The 12,924-nt window shown below is 34.4% G+C and overlaps 2 protein-coding genes and 2 long non-coding RNA genes across 4 annotated transcripts in view; 2 read left to right on the top strand and 2 right to left on the bottom strand.

Moving 5' to 3' along the window:
• Positions 1 to 6,351, top strand: part of LOC110271381 — an 18,909-nt gene extending 12,558 nt beyond the window's left edge. Inside the window, exon 3 of the long non-coding RNA XR_002362073.1 lies at positions 6,341 to 6,351. This is a non-coding gene — a long non-coding RNA (uncharacterized LOC110271381). The remainder of the gene's footprint in view (positions 1 to 6,340) is intronic.
• LOC107635604 (putative disease resistance RPP13-like protein 3) lies at positions 3,023 to 6,566 on the bottom strand. Its single transcript, XM_016339120.2, has 2 exons — positions 6,039 to 6,566; positions 3,023 to 5,853 (listed from the first exon to the last, which is right to left on the bottom strand). Exons 1-2 carry the CDS (start codon positions 6,506 to 6,508, stop codon positions 3,060 to 3,062), a joined length of 3,264 nt encoding a protein of 1,087 aa, XP_016194606.1. The 5' UTR covers positions 6,509 to 6,566; the 3' UTR covers positions 3,023 to 3,059.
• On the top strand, positions 7,043 to 10,255 carry LOC107635605 (eukaryotic translation initiation factor 3 subunit H). The gene is made up of 12 exons (XM_016339121.2): positions 7,043 to 7,240; positions 7,328 to 7,407; positions 7,847 to 7,963; positions 8,066 to 8,169; positions 8,405 to 8,471; positions 8,691 to 8,824; positions 8,906 to 8,954; positions 9,074 to 9,145; positions 9,231 to 9,332; positions 9,413 to 9,480; positions 9,615 to 9,767; positions 9,904 to 10,255. The coding sequence occupies exons 1-12, from the start codon at positions 7,231 to 7,233 to the stop codon at positions 9,959 to 9,961; spliced, it is 1,014 nt and encodes a 337-aa protein (XP_016194607.1). The 5' UTR covers positions 7,043 to 7,230; the 3' UTR covers positions 9,962 to 10,255.
• On the bottom strand, positions 10,607 to 12,924 carry LOC110271382. The gene is made up of 2 exons (XR_002362074.1): positions 12,351 to 12,924; positions 10,607 to 12,052 (listed from the first exon to the last, which is right to left on the bottom strand). It is a non-coding gene; the product is annotated as an uncharacterized LOC110271382 (long non-coding RNA).

A 12,924-nucleotide genomic window follows, 5' to 3' on the forward strand; every position in this document is an offset into this window, starting at 1 on the left:
ATGGTAATACTATATAGAAATTTAATTATTTTTTATATTGTAAAATTATAAAATTGTCGTCTATATATAAAATTATCGATATGACATAAATATAAAAGGCAATATGGCATAAGTTCATTCTATTATATATTAGCATTAATTTTTATATGATCGATATAAATAGATGTCTATTTTCTTAAGATATAGATTATTAAATAATGTTCATCACATTGAACATAATATATATTTCTTCGTTAGTTGGCAATCTGAATCCTTAACTAAGCATTATAAATCCATTTAGGGAAATTATCCATTTATAATATGTTAAAGTATAAATCAAATAGTTCTAGTGTTCCACAATCATTTTGGATATTTGACATGTTTTTTATTTTATTAGATAAGGTTTGCTTTTTTTTAAAAAATCACATGGTTTTTTCATGATGACTATTTTTTTTTACCAAAGATAAAGATATGAGACTCGAACTCGCAACTTCTTAATTGAGTATGGAGAGATTATGTCATTTAAACTATTACTCATTGATTTTTTCATGATGACTGTTGCTTTCACCTACCGGCAATTTATTATAGTAATTACTATATTATTTGCTAGTTGCAGTATTTTATATATATGATAATGATGAATGAATGATATATATTTGTTATAAAAAGACCTTAGTCTTGACAATTATTGCTTTCACCCACCGGCAAATTTTATACTAATTACTGTATATTATACCCTAGTATATATTAGGGGTGAACACTATTGGGTATTCGATTATCCGTCTAAATATATTGCAGTACTATATATATTATCCGTCTAAATTTGAACTAAACTAATTAAATTAGTTTTGAAATTAATGGTCACATTTAATCCAAATTAAATCGACGACTTTTGTTAGTAATTAGTTTAGGTATTAGTTTTAGGGTGTAGAATTTGAACCAACTCACAAATTCGATCATATATTAATTAACTAAAAATTATATATATGTCTTTTTCATTAGAAAATGATTATTCATTATTAATATGTTTTGATTTTAGTGAATTTAGTTTTTAATATATTTAGTTTTTAATATGTTTAGATTATTTCTATTGATGTTATATGTTTATTGTACTTGTTGAATTTTTAAGATACAAATATGTTTTTTTTTTTATAAATTCCAAAGTCATCAAGTACCCAATTATCCAAACCGAATCAATTCGTTCTTAATAGGTTTGGTTTAATTCGGATACATATATAAAAAAACATAAATTCGAATCAAACCGAACCAATTATATTTTGATCGATTCAATTCTAATTTTACCATAAACCCAAACCAAATCGATCCGTGCTCACTCTTATTATATATGATGATGAATGAATGATATATCTTTCACACTATATATACATGTTTTAGAGTAAACACCCAATTCGGTCCCTGTCCATATTAAATTAGGACAACGCGATCCCTCACCAAAAAAGTAACCCATGCCGGTCCCTGTCTATGCATAAAATAACTCATCGCACCCCCTCTCATGTATTTCCGTCCATGGACAGGGACCGGCGTGGGTTAGTTTTTTGGTGAGGGATCGCGTTGTCCTAATTTAAAATGGACATGGACCGGGTTGGGTGTTTACTAAAAAAAATATTAAAAGTAGTAGTGTAAAAAAATATTGCAAATTTAATATTATAAAAAAATTATATAAAGACTAGTTGACTAATTTTTAAAATTTTACGACAGTTGATATTTTAGAAATTATTTTTAGTAAGTATAGAAATAAAAATGGTGTTTTGTCTAAATTGATATTTGACAATTGGATACGCAAGGAATGTTACTACAGCGTCGTCAAAGATTCGTCCAAGCATGGCATACATATAGTGTTCAATACGTATTTTGTGTTTTAGTTATGACTTATGATCCACCTTATATATTAGACCTGTTCCACCTACAGCAATATCCAAATTTTTTCAATAAAGGGCCAATTTTCAACAAAAATATCCAAATTTTTTCTTATAGAAAAAAATTAAGCTATGATATTCTTTCATTTTTAAATTAATTCTTATTCAATTTATTAAAATTAATATATTAGAAAAAATTCACCTAAATATATTAATTTTTCAATAAATTCAAAAAGTTAAAAGATTTTAATAATGTAGATATAGAACTTATTTTATACAATTATATTACCTTAACACAAAAAATTAATCACCATATAAAAATAAGTTTAATATTCATAAAAAATACTTTTTTTGTTATGAAAAAATTAAATTTTTTATTATTGACAAATTTATTATTCTCTTATATTAGATTTTGTTTTCTTTGAAAAGTATAGAACCTAACTTTGCTTCGTGGCTGCTCGTCAGTGAAAAAATAAAGAAGTTAATAGGAATTTCGAATACTAGTTCATTACTAAGGGTATAATAGATATTTTACCAATTCTTTTTACTAAAATCTTTTCACATAGCCAACGTGAAATATCTTATGACCAAGGTAATATTCACTAATTTTATTGTGTATTATCAATTTTTTTACTTTTGTGTCATTCTTTTCCGTCAATCTTCTCTTATGTTGCCTTATTTGTATTAAACACAATGTGTCAATATAACAAATGATTCAATATTTTAATACATATTTTTTCCATGTTATATCAATTATGACATGCGAACACTTTACTGATTTACTGTATCGGATGAATATCGAGAAGTATTATATTTAAAATATATTCAACATATAGAAGTGTCATATTTTAACTAATTATATCTTAATAAAAAATAAAAAATTTGTAATATTTTCTGACACTACTAATTTTAATTTTTTTTTAGTAAATACCCAACCCGGTCCCTGTCCATTTTAAATTAGGACAACGTGATCCCTCACCAAAAAAGTAACCCACGCCGGTCCCTGTCCATGGACAGGAATACATGAGAGGGGGCGCGATGAGTTATTTTATGCATAGACAGAGACCGGCGTGGGTTACTTTTTTGGTGAAGGATGGCGTTGTCCTAATTTGATATGGACAGGGACCGGATTGGGTGTTTACTCCATGTTTTATATCTCACATTTAATTAATTATTATTTACACACCAAAATAAGCTATTATATTATGAATTTGTGTCACTCATTTTCAACGTGTCTTTTAACATTCTCCTCCTGAGCCCAATGCCAATGGAATGTGATAGTTTGAGATCACAGTTATGATTTACCTTAACATCTTGCAAGCTGTTTCTCAATTCCTCAGAGGGATCAGTGACACGCACTTTCGCTAAGGTTGTCAAGGACCAGAGTTGTTCTGGAAGCTGACACAATCCAATACAGTCCCATATTAACAGATATCGAAGGCGAGGCATTGCACCTTTCTCTAAAGTCCAACTTTGGACTGGGACTTGCATCATTTTGAACACTTGAAGTTTAGGGAAATCCCCAGTGACACAATCAAGAGGGTCTGGAATGGTACCTCCTAATAGTTTCAAAACTTTGAGGTTGGGAAACTGTCCTAGAGCCTTCATGGAACTGCAGTCCATCTTACCAAACGCTCTCAAGGTAATCTTTGCAAGATTCAAAGGAAACCATTTTGCATGTATTGAAAGATTTGAAGGACAGCAGTTTAGTTTCAGCTTATGAAGACTGATCAGATGCTGCAAACTGAACAATAATTCATGCCACAAACTATGTTTCTCCCTTTCAGGATTTAACCATAAAGTCAACTTTTTCAAGTTGGAAAATCTTCCCTCCCTGAATAGGAATGCTGTTGGTGTATCAAAATCCACTCCACAGAGAATCTGAAGATTCCACATTATTGTTTTTGTTCTGCTATCGTCTCCATTCTCCTCTGTTGGTAGACTTGCACCATCTGAGGATAATATATAGACATGTCTTAATCGCTTGAGCTTCCAAAATTCTTTTGGAATGCAAGATGTTTGCCAACCTCTTGTATCCATCGTTTCTAAATTCGAAAGGCTCCATATACACTCAGGAGCTTCTGTTACTTCACTAGTTAAAGTAGTTATTGTTATTTTCAAGTACTTTAGGAAGATCATAGCCTGAAAATTACTGGGTATGCGTAGAAACCATGCTTGTCCTCCCAAATGTAGCACTTGAACTGATTGGAAGTATTTTAAAGAATCATGTGAAGAATCCTCTCCGGCAAAGAAGAACAAAGAACGAGTGCTTGATTGATTAGTTTTGATTGAGGACATGTAAGACACTTCACTGCACAACAAGGACAATCTATGAGGGTTGCTTAGAGTATGGATATTGGACCCAGTGCAAACCTCGAAAAAGTTATCAGCTTTGCTCAATATTATGCAGAGGTCACGGAAGAGATCATGGATTAGGCATTCTTTCACACCCCCATCACTCCTCTGTCTTGACACAAGTACCATGTTACGATCCACTAGCTCTTTTAAGTATTCCTCACCAACAACTTCTGGTTCTGGTGAATTTGGTAATCCACTTTCTTGCATGAAACCTTCAGCCATCCATAATTGGATTAGTTCTGTAGTAGGAATCTTAAAATCTTCAGGGTAGATACCAAGATATCGAAAGCATGGCTTCAGTTCTTCAGACAAGCTGTCATAGCTAAGTTTTAGTACATCCATGACTTTGGTCATGTCCCTGGTGAGATGCCAGTGGATGCACTCCTTAACTCTCTGCCATTCTCTTTCTGACCTTTTCTTCTTGGCAACAACCCCAGCAATGGCAACAATAGCAAGTGGCAAACCTCCACAACTTTCAACAATTGATCTACCAAGAGGTTCTAGATCAAAAGGGCACTCTTTACCCGGAAACACTTTCTTGCAAAACAGTTCCCAGCTTTCTCTTTTATCAAGGAGTGGAAGTTTGTAGGGTCTTGAGCTTGTATAATTTGCCACCTCTTCATTACGACTAGTTATTAAAATTTTGCTGCCATTGCTTTCTGGAAAGGCTGCTCTTAGATCGTCCCATACTTCAGGTTCCCACATATCATCAAGTACTATCAAGTACTTTCTCCCTTTCAGGTAATTGCTCACTATCTTCTTTAGATCCTCCATTTCTAAATTTTCATATGTAGATGTGGACTTCATCAAAGAGTGGAGGAGCCTCAACAATACTTCCCTTGGCTTGTAATCTTTGGAAACACGACTCCATCCGCGGCAAGGAAAGAAATCCTTGACCTCTTTGTTCTTATAGATCTTTTGAGCAAGAGTAGTCTTACCCGACCCACCCATGCCAATGATGGAGACGACATTATTGTTTGCATCATAAAGCTGCTCAATTACAAAGCTGAAGTCATCCATGAATCCCACTATATCTCCTTTGTCTGCATCATCTTCCTCAACCTGTCTACCAACAATGCAATGTCTCCTAATCTCAACACCAATATTTAACTCATGCTCGCGTAGCAGATTGTCATATCTTGTTGTTATAATGATCCTACTACCAGGACCAAACCAATCAATCCTTCCTGCTAATGAATTCAGTTGTTGGATTCTATCAACATCATCCAAAACTAGAACAACTCTTTTCTGGCCTAGTCTTTGTCTTATTTCAGAGGATCCTTTGAATGTGCTTCCAATCTTAGTCTTTACCTCCTCTCCCATCTCAGAAAGAAGAGTCTTTTGTAGATCTTCTAGGCCACCACTGTTTTCATTTGTTTTCTCACTGACATTAGAAAGAAAACTTCCAGCTACAAAGTGAGGCCTGATCTTGTTATAAAGCTCTGCAACAAATTTGCTTAGTTCACCATCTCCATGAATTCCCACCATAAAACTGGTAGCATGAGAATCAATCTCTAGAAGTGATTTTGCCTCTTCAAGTTCAGATTCAAATCCAAGTGGGCGATCAACATAAAGAGGCAAGGGAGGAAGTCTTTTTGAGACCTCTTCAAGAATCTTGTCAATAGTCTTACCCCATGGTCTGCAAACAACATACATACACATTTTCTTTGTATTTTAATTTTCTCTTCTTCTATACAAATATATAAACTACTAATAAACAAGAGAATCACATCCTACAATGGAACCAACAAAGATCAAAACATATATATGTCCCAAATCGTTAAAAATATTTAAAAAGCTTTAAAGTAACTAGTCAGTACTCACGTATTCTGATTACAGCGTTGACCATAAATCTTGCCTACTTGAGACAAAGCTGACTTCCATGCTTCCAACTTGTGATTGTATCTTCCTTTTTCTTTATGAGCAGCCATGGCTTTTGCATATTCATTGAGCTGGTACTGCACATCTGATTTTTCCACATAGTAGTAAACTGGTAACACCGGTCGCTTCCTTCCATTCTCTGAACACTCCATGATCTTGACGAGTTCATCAAGGCACCACTTGGAAGTTGGATACTCATCACAGAGTACAAGAATTGACATCCTTGATCTTTCAATTGCTTCTAGAAGAGCACCTTCCAGCTCCTCGCCTATCCTCAGTTCCTCGCTGTCTCTGAACGTCACTATTCTTTTATTGATCAAAGCATGATAGAGAGTGTCTATGAATCTGAGTCTTGTGTAGCCTCTAAAGCTCAGAAAAACGTCATACTTGAAATGTGATGATGAACCTGCCATGATAACAGTCTTTGCAAGCTTTTAGTTGCAATATTCAAGAGTACTCAACAAAAGATATAATATAATTAAGAGAATAGAAATAGAAATTGATATTGGCAAATGATTATAGAATAGTATTGCTAGCTTTCATGATTGCTTTCGATTTTTGTTTTTTGCATTATTTATTGGTCTTGGAGAGTCAACATAATATTTTACTTGCATTTTGCAGTCCTCTAAGGGAACGGATAATCTGAACCCTTCATAAACAAATCAACGGTTAGAATAAAGAACGCAGCTTTGACGACACCGTATTATCACAATGCAGGAACACTGAACATTCTCCTGCTAAAGATGGATCAAAAGTCAAAAGTCAAAAGTCAAAACCCAGCACGAGGTGAGTTTTAAGTTTTAACTCTTTTTTTTTTTTGGTCATAAAGTTTTCGGTTTATTTTTAGCTTTTGAGGATGATGTTAATCTTATCTTTTATCTTTTTATTTGGGCTTATTTGGGCTTACTAGTACCCAATAAAATTGTAGCTGAAGTATTTGAGCCCAATACAGAGGAAAAACAAAAACCTCGTCTCACTCGTCTCTTCTCTTCTCTTTGCTCCGGCGTTTAGGGTTTTCTTCGATCTCCCAACTCCCAAACGCTGAACGCCAAGAGATTCCTCCGCCACCTCGAACCACCGGAATCTCCTCCTTCCGATTCGTGTGCGCGTCGTGCTGAATTTCACCTTCACAAACATGGCTAACAGTAAACATTCTCAATTTTCTTTTTTTTTTTTTAATTCACATTATTACTGATTCACTGAACTCATCATTGGTAATTTGTGTTTTGTAGCTATGGCTAGGTCGTTCCTCCAAGTGGCTGCTACCGAGGAGGCTGCTCCGCCTCTCAGAGTCGTCCAGATGGAAGGGCTGGTAAGAGTTCTTACCAATTTTATCACTTTAATTGCTCAATCTAATTCACAGGCTCATATGCTAGATTCTCCATCAGCATGTTCAGGAATGACGAGATAGATTACCTTTACATGGGGCTTTGGAAGCTTCCGTTATTTGATATTCTGGGTCACTGTTTTATTTTCGCATTTAGTTTTCTACTAACGTGATGCATTTTAACTTCCATCTATGACATGGAATTTGGAAACTGCAACATTTAACTTGGTGACATTGATAGTTATAGGTATCATATTTTATGTTGCGTGTTGTGTGTAATGTTTAATGTACCCCTTTCCTATTTTTAAAATTGGATCATACATGGGTGGAAAGTTTGAGGCAGGGTCTCCTTTTCTGAGAAAATCTTCAATTAGTTTATTTGTCTATCTTTTTGAAGTGATTTTTTTGAAATTCTGTTGAACAGGTTATCCTGAAGATAATTAAGCATTGTAAGGACCACTCACCTTCTCTAGTCACTGGACAGCTTCTTGGGCTGGATGTTGGCAGTGTTCTTGAAGTTACTAACTGCTTTCCCTTTCCGGTATGTTACACTTTTTATTTTGTCTTCTTTTCAAATTCTCTTATCAATACCATTCTCCTCTTGCAATTATAAAATGCCTAATTTGGTTACTATAACTTGTAGATGAGGGAGGAGGATGAAGAAATTGAAGCTGATGGTGCAAATTACCAGCTTGAGATGATGAGGTGCCTGAGGGAGGTGAATGTTGACAACAATACCGTTGGATGGTATGTATGATGAAAAATACCACTTCACATTTGACTAGAAAAGAGCAACTAGTAAGCTAAAACTTAAATAAATTTTATATCCGTCGAAAACTGATATACGTTGCAAGGAAGACAAAAGTAGAAATTACAAATTCCTATATTATAATAAAGTGTCCTTAAGAACTTTAGCCATAGTGCTAAACTGTTCTGTATTCTATAATGATTAATATAACACAAGATAACTCCATGAATTTAGGTACCAATCTACATTGCTTGGCTCATTTCAGACTGTGGAACTGATTGAAACCTTCATGAATTACCAGGTAATGGTTCATGAATAATTTATTCTTTTGGCATAATATCACTTATGATTGGGTTTCTTGGAGTACAAGTTATAGTTCTACGCTATTAAGGATGTGCAATGCCCACAGAATTTGCTATTTGGTGTAAACTTTGTGAACTTTTACAAACCAGTCCAAACTATTCAACTCTTAATCAACTGAGGTGTAGCTAATGAGCATACTCCTTCAAACTGTTTTCAGGAGAATATTAGACGCTGTGTTTGCATAATATATGATCCATCAAGGGCTGATCAAGGTGTCCTAGCCCTTAAGGCCTTGAAGCTTTCTGATGCATTCATGGAACTCTATCGCAGCAACAATTTCACTGGAGAAAAGTATGAATTGACTTCAATAATTGTTATTCTATATAAATAGTTATATGTAAGTTCTTATTTATCATCATTCTTCTGAAATAGGTTGAGGGAGAAGAACTTATCATGGGTGGATATCTTTGAGGAAATACCTGTAAGCTCTCTCGGCCTTACTGTAATGTTTGCATGAGCTTCATTGTAATGTTTGGATTTTATTTTTATTAGCCAATTGATATTTAAGCTGATCTTGTTTACTATATTTTTGTATCTCAGATCAAAGTTTCAAATTCTGCCCTTATAAGTGCTTTTATGACAGAACTGGAACCTGATTCTCCGGTTACCCAGGTAATAACTATGATCTTCTTAAGAGGTTATTTTGGTTATTTTAAAAGTTTAGTTTATGTTATCAACTGCTGTTTTTCCATTGCAGTGTGATTATGATCGTCTTCAATTGTCAACCAGTTCATTAATGGAGAGGAACATGGAATTTTTGATTGAATGCATGGATGACTTGTCCCTAGAACAACAAAAGGTGATTCTAGGTTCTTATTCAGCACGATTCTTTATTTTAGGTTTGAAAAATAGATTTGACTGAAGTGTATTCTGTTTCAGTTCCAATTCTACTATAGGAGCTTGTCGCGTCAGCAGGCTCAACAGCAAGCTTGGCTTCAGAAGAGAAGGTGTGATTTGTTTTGTATTTATATTGGTGTTTAAGGCATATGGACAACTTAAATGTTCTTTGGCAGTTGTAATAGTTTACTTTATCCATGTTTTGACTGTTGGTTCAGTATAAAATTTTGTTGTTGCATTATAGGGTGGAGAACATGTCACGTAAAGCTGCTGGAGAGGACCCTTTGCCTGAGGAAGATCCTTCAAACCCCATCTTCAAGCCACTCCCTGAACCATCACGGTTGGAGAGCTTCCTCATTACTAATCAAATTTCAAACTACTGCAACCAAATCAATGGGTATGTTAACACTATTTTTTAAAGACAACCATGGAACTTGATTAGTTTTTCAAATTTATGTGAAGCAAATTCACTATAGTTGTTTTAATGTTTATGTTTTTTTACATTATTATATCTTTGTTTGCATGTTTTGCAGGGTGTCAGGGCAGAGTTTTAACAGACTCTATTTGATGAAGGCTTTGCATGAGGAATGAAAGGCAAAAATTTTGTAGTTTATTCTTATGTGTGCTTCGATCCAATTTCTTTTCCATATAGGATGAGATTTTTGTGGCTTATTCGATAGTATATTAGAGAAGATCATGTTTTAAGGGGAATGTAATCGTTTTGTGTTTATTTATTGCTATGAGAACCCATCCAATTGTAAGCAGATATGTTAATTTTCTATATTTTATTATTTTTAGGATCCTTGATCTATAATGTGCGCTCGATTACTGAATGCAACATCAAGTTTGATTATCATGGTGCTAAAAGAAGGGGGTTGAATTTTAGCTATTTTTTCTGCTGAATATTACTTTTTCTTTCTCAAGGGAACTTAGGAGATATTTTTACTTTTGTCTTGTCATTTTTGTCTCCTGAGAACAGAAACAGAAAAGTAGAGGGAAAGAAGAAATAGCACCTAGATATATTTTGGTTCAGCTATTAGGTGTAATGTAGCTTATATCTAATTTCCATCACAACTATAATGGAATTTTAATATCTCTTTTTCAAGTTTACAAACATCAATATTTTCTTAGGATCTATTCAATCCTATTAGGGACAAATCTAGATTTTAAACCCAATTTGAATTTGAATAGGACTCAAACCTAACTTTCAACAGCAAAGTACTAACTCAACTTGAAACGGCAAAGTACTAACTCAACTTGAAACGGGATCTCTATAGAATTATGACACAAAACATAAAGATGTACAAAGAATCTCTGAAACATCTTATGGTTTTTTCTCATTGTTTTAACTCACTGCCTTTTACCTCTCGTTAACTTTTTCTTACAAACTTCACACAATGAGACTCAGATAGATCCACACTGAGAAAAAGAAAATACAAAATAAACTACATGAAGGAAAAGAACTCTAAAGTTTGGGTAGCGAAAAAGAAAATACAAAATAAACTACATGAAGGAAAAGAACTCTAAAGTTTGGGTAGCTATGAGAGTGAATTCTGTATTTTTCACTTATTCTCCTTGCCTTCAACCCTTGGCCGTTCACCCTTAATATAGAAGGGTGAAGCTTCCAAGGTTGAAACAAGTTCAACTCTCACACTTTCTTCTTCTTCAACATCAGAGTAGCAACGGCTCAACAGAGAGGAGGGAGAGGACCGAGGCTATTGCATGCATGCTCACCTCTTTTCTCTCATCCTTTTTCTTCAAGCTTCTTCAATCTTGACCATTGAACTTGACTTTGACCCCAAGTTTTAATTCTGAGCGTTGATTTGCTTCTGACCCAAGATGGCTTCACGTTCTCCATTGTTGCTTTTTCCATGCTTGAGACCTTGAAGCTTTTTTCTTTGATCCTTGGTGAAGCACAAAGGGAAAAGAAACTTTTTGTGGTGCTTGACCGAGAGGTCTAGCTACTGGATTGTAGCCTTCTTTACTTTGCTTTGATTTGGCAAAAATGTTTTTCCCATCATCCATAATCTAACCTCTGAGCATTCCATTTCCTTCTTTCTTCTTCTTTGATGAATGAATGATTTGACCAAAGCAACAAAGAGGAGAGAGAAGAGAGAATAGCTTTTGGTGGAAGTCTCAATAAAATTAAATTGAGTTGAAACTTGGAAAATGTGTTACTTGAACCAAAAGAGTAGGTAACCGAAGAATGCTGGGTCCATTTCCTTCTTTTCTTTTATTTTGGATTAAGGATATGTTTGGACCAAAAGTAGTGTTGACTTGGGCTTTACATTTATTTCTTGGGCCAATTGGTTTTACTACCCTTCTAAAGTTTAGCCACATGATTTAAAATAAATTTGTATTAGGCTAAACTTGTTTAATGGTCAAACTATGCTTGTAATAACTGGGCGAGAAAAAATAATTTTCTTTCCTACACACAAACCAAATTCATCAAACAAACAATTGGAAACAATTTATTAATCACTTAATAATACTTTTAATAATATTTGTTCATCATATTAATTTAATATTAGTTTTTTAAACTCAACAATCTCCCCCTTGATGACAAACATTATTATAATGAATTGAAAACATTAGGATAGAATACTTTCCTTTGAAGATTCGCATATTTCTCCCCCTTTGTTATGTTCAATATGCTCCCCCGCAATATGTGCTTTGATTATCCTGTTTGTACCAAAATATTCATAGAAACAATACCTATATACAAGCTCTAAAAAATTCTTAAGAGATGATGAAGAATTTTCAAGACATGAAATCTTTAAAAAACAGAGTCAGATTTTTACAAGCGAATGCACATAAAACCAATTAAAGTTTGTTTTAAAATCAATCCCTTTGTCAGATAATGCATCGAGATCAATAACAAAGGAAGAACAGAGATTACGGATTGCAAGGACTTGTGTATGAAACTCATAGGCCGCACAGGATACAAAACAGTAAGGGTCAAAGTGAGAATGAGTTTTACCATATTTCTATTTGAAGTCCAGAGACTCGAGATTAGGGGCTCCCTTGTATTTTGAAGAATAGAGCGTTTTGGACCTCGAGAAGGATGATGACTAGGAGCAGAACGGCCAGTGGGGTGAGGAGCTGAGCGGCAAGGAGGAGGTGACGGTGGGGCTTCCTCTTCCTTTGCACTTTTACCATGGGAAGATGCTGTCTCTTTTTGAGCCGAAGACCCCTTTTGGTGAACAACCTTCCTTGCCATGGATTCGGATGATAGTGAAGAATGAAAAAAAGAGGAGTGTGAGTGAATGTGTATGTGTGTGTAACTGTGGTTACTTGGAATGAGGAGGATTTTTGGAAGGAATGTATGCTCCGGTGCTTCTTGTAGCAATCTTCTTCCTCATATTTGAGAGAAAAGAATGGAGAAGGGAAGATAAAGGGTGCGCCGAAGGTGGGAAGTGGGAGAGAGAGATTAAGAGTAAAGGGGGTCATTAATGCAATGAACAAACCTTCTCTTTTAAAGCAAAATCATTAATGAAAATGGTTTTCAAAAAATAATTTGAATATTTAAAACCATGAAAACTGAAAAGACAAGT

This window comes from Arachis ipaensis, chromosome B04 (genome assembly GCF_000816755.2).
Source record: "Arachis ipaensis cultivar K30076 chromosome B04, Araip1.1, whole genome shotgun sequence".
In the NCBI taxonomy this organism is placed as follows: Eukaryota; Viridiplantae; Streptophyta; class Magnoliopsida; order Fabales; family Fabaceae; genus Arachis; species Arachis ipaensis.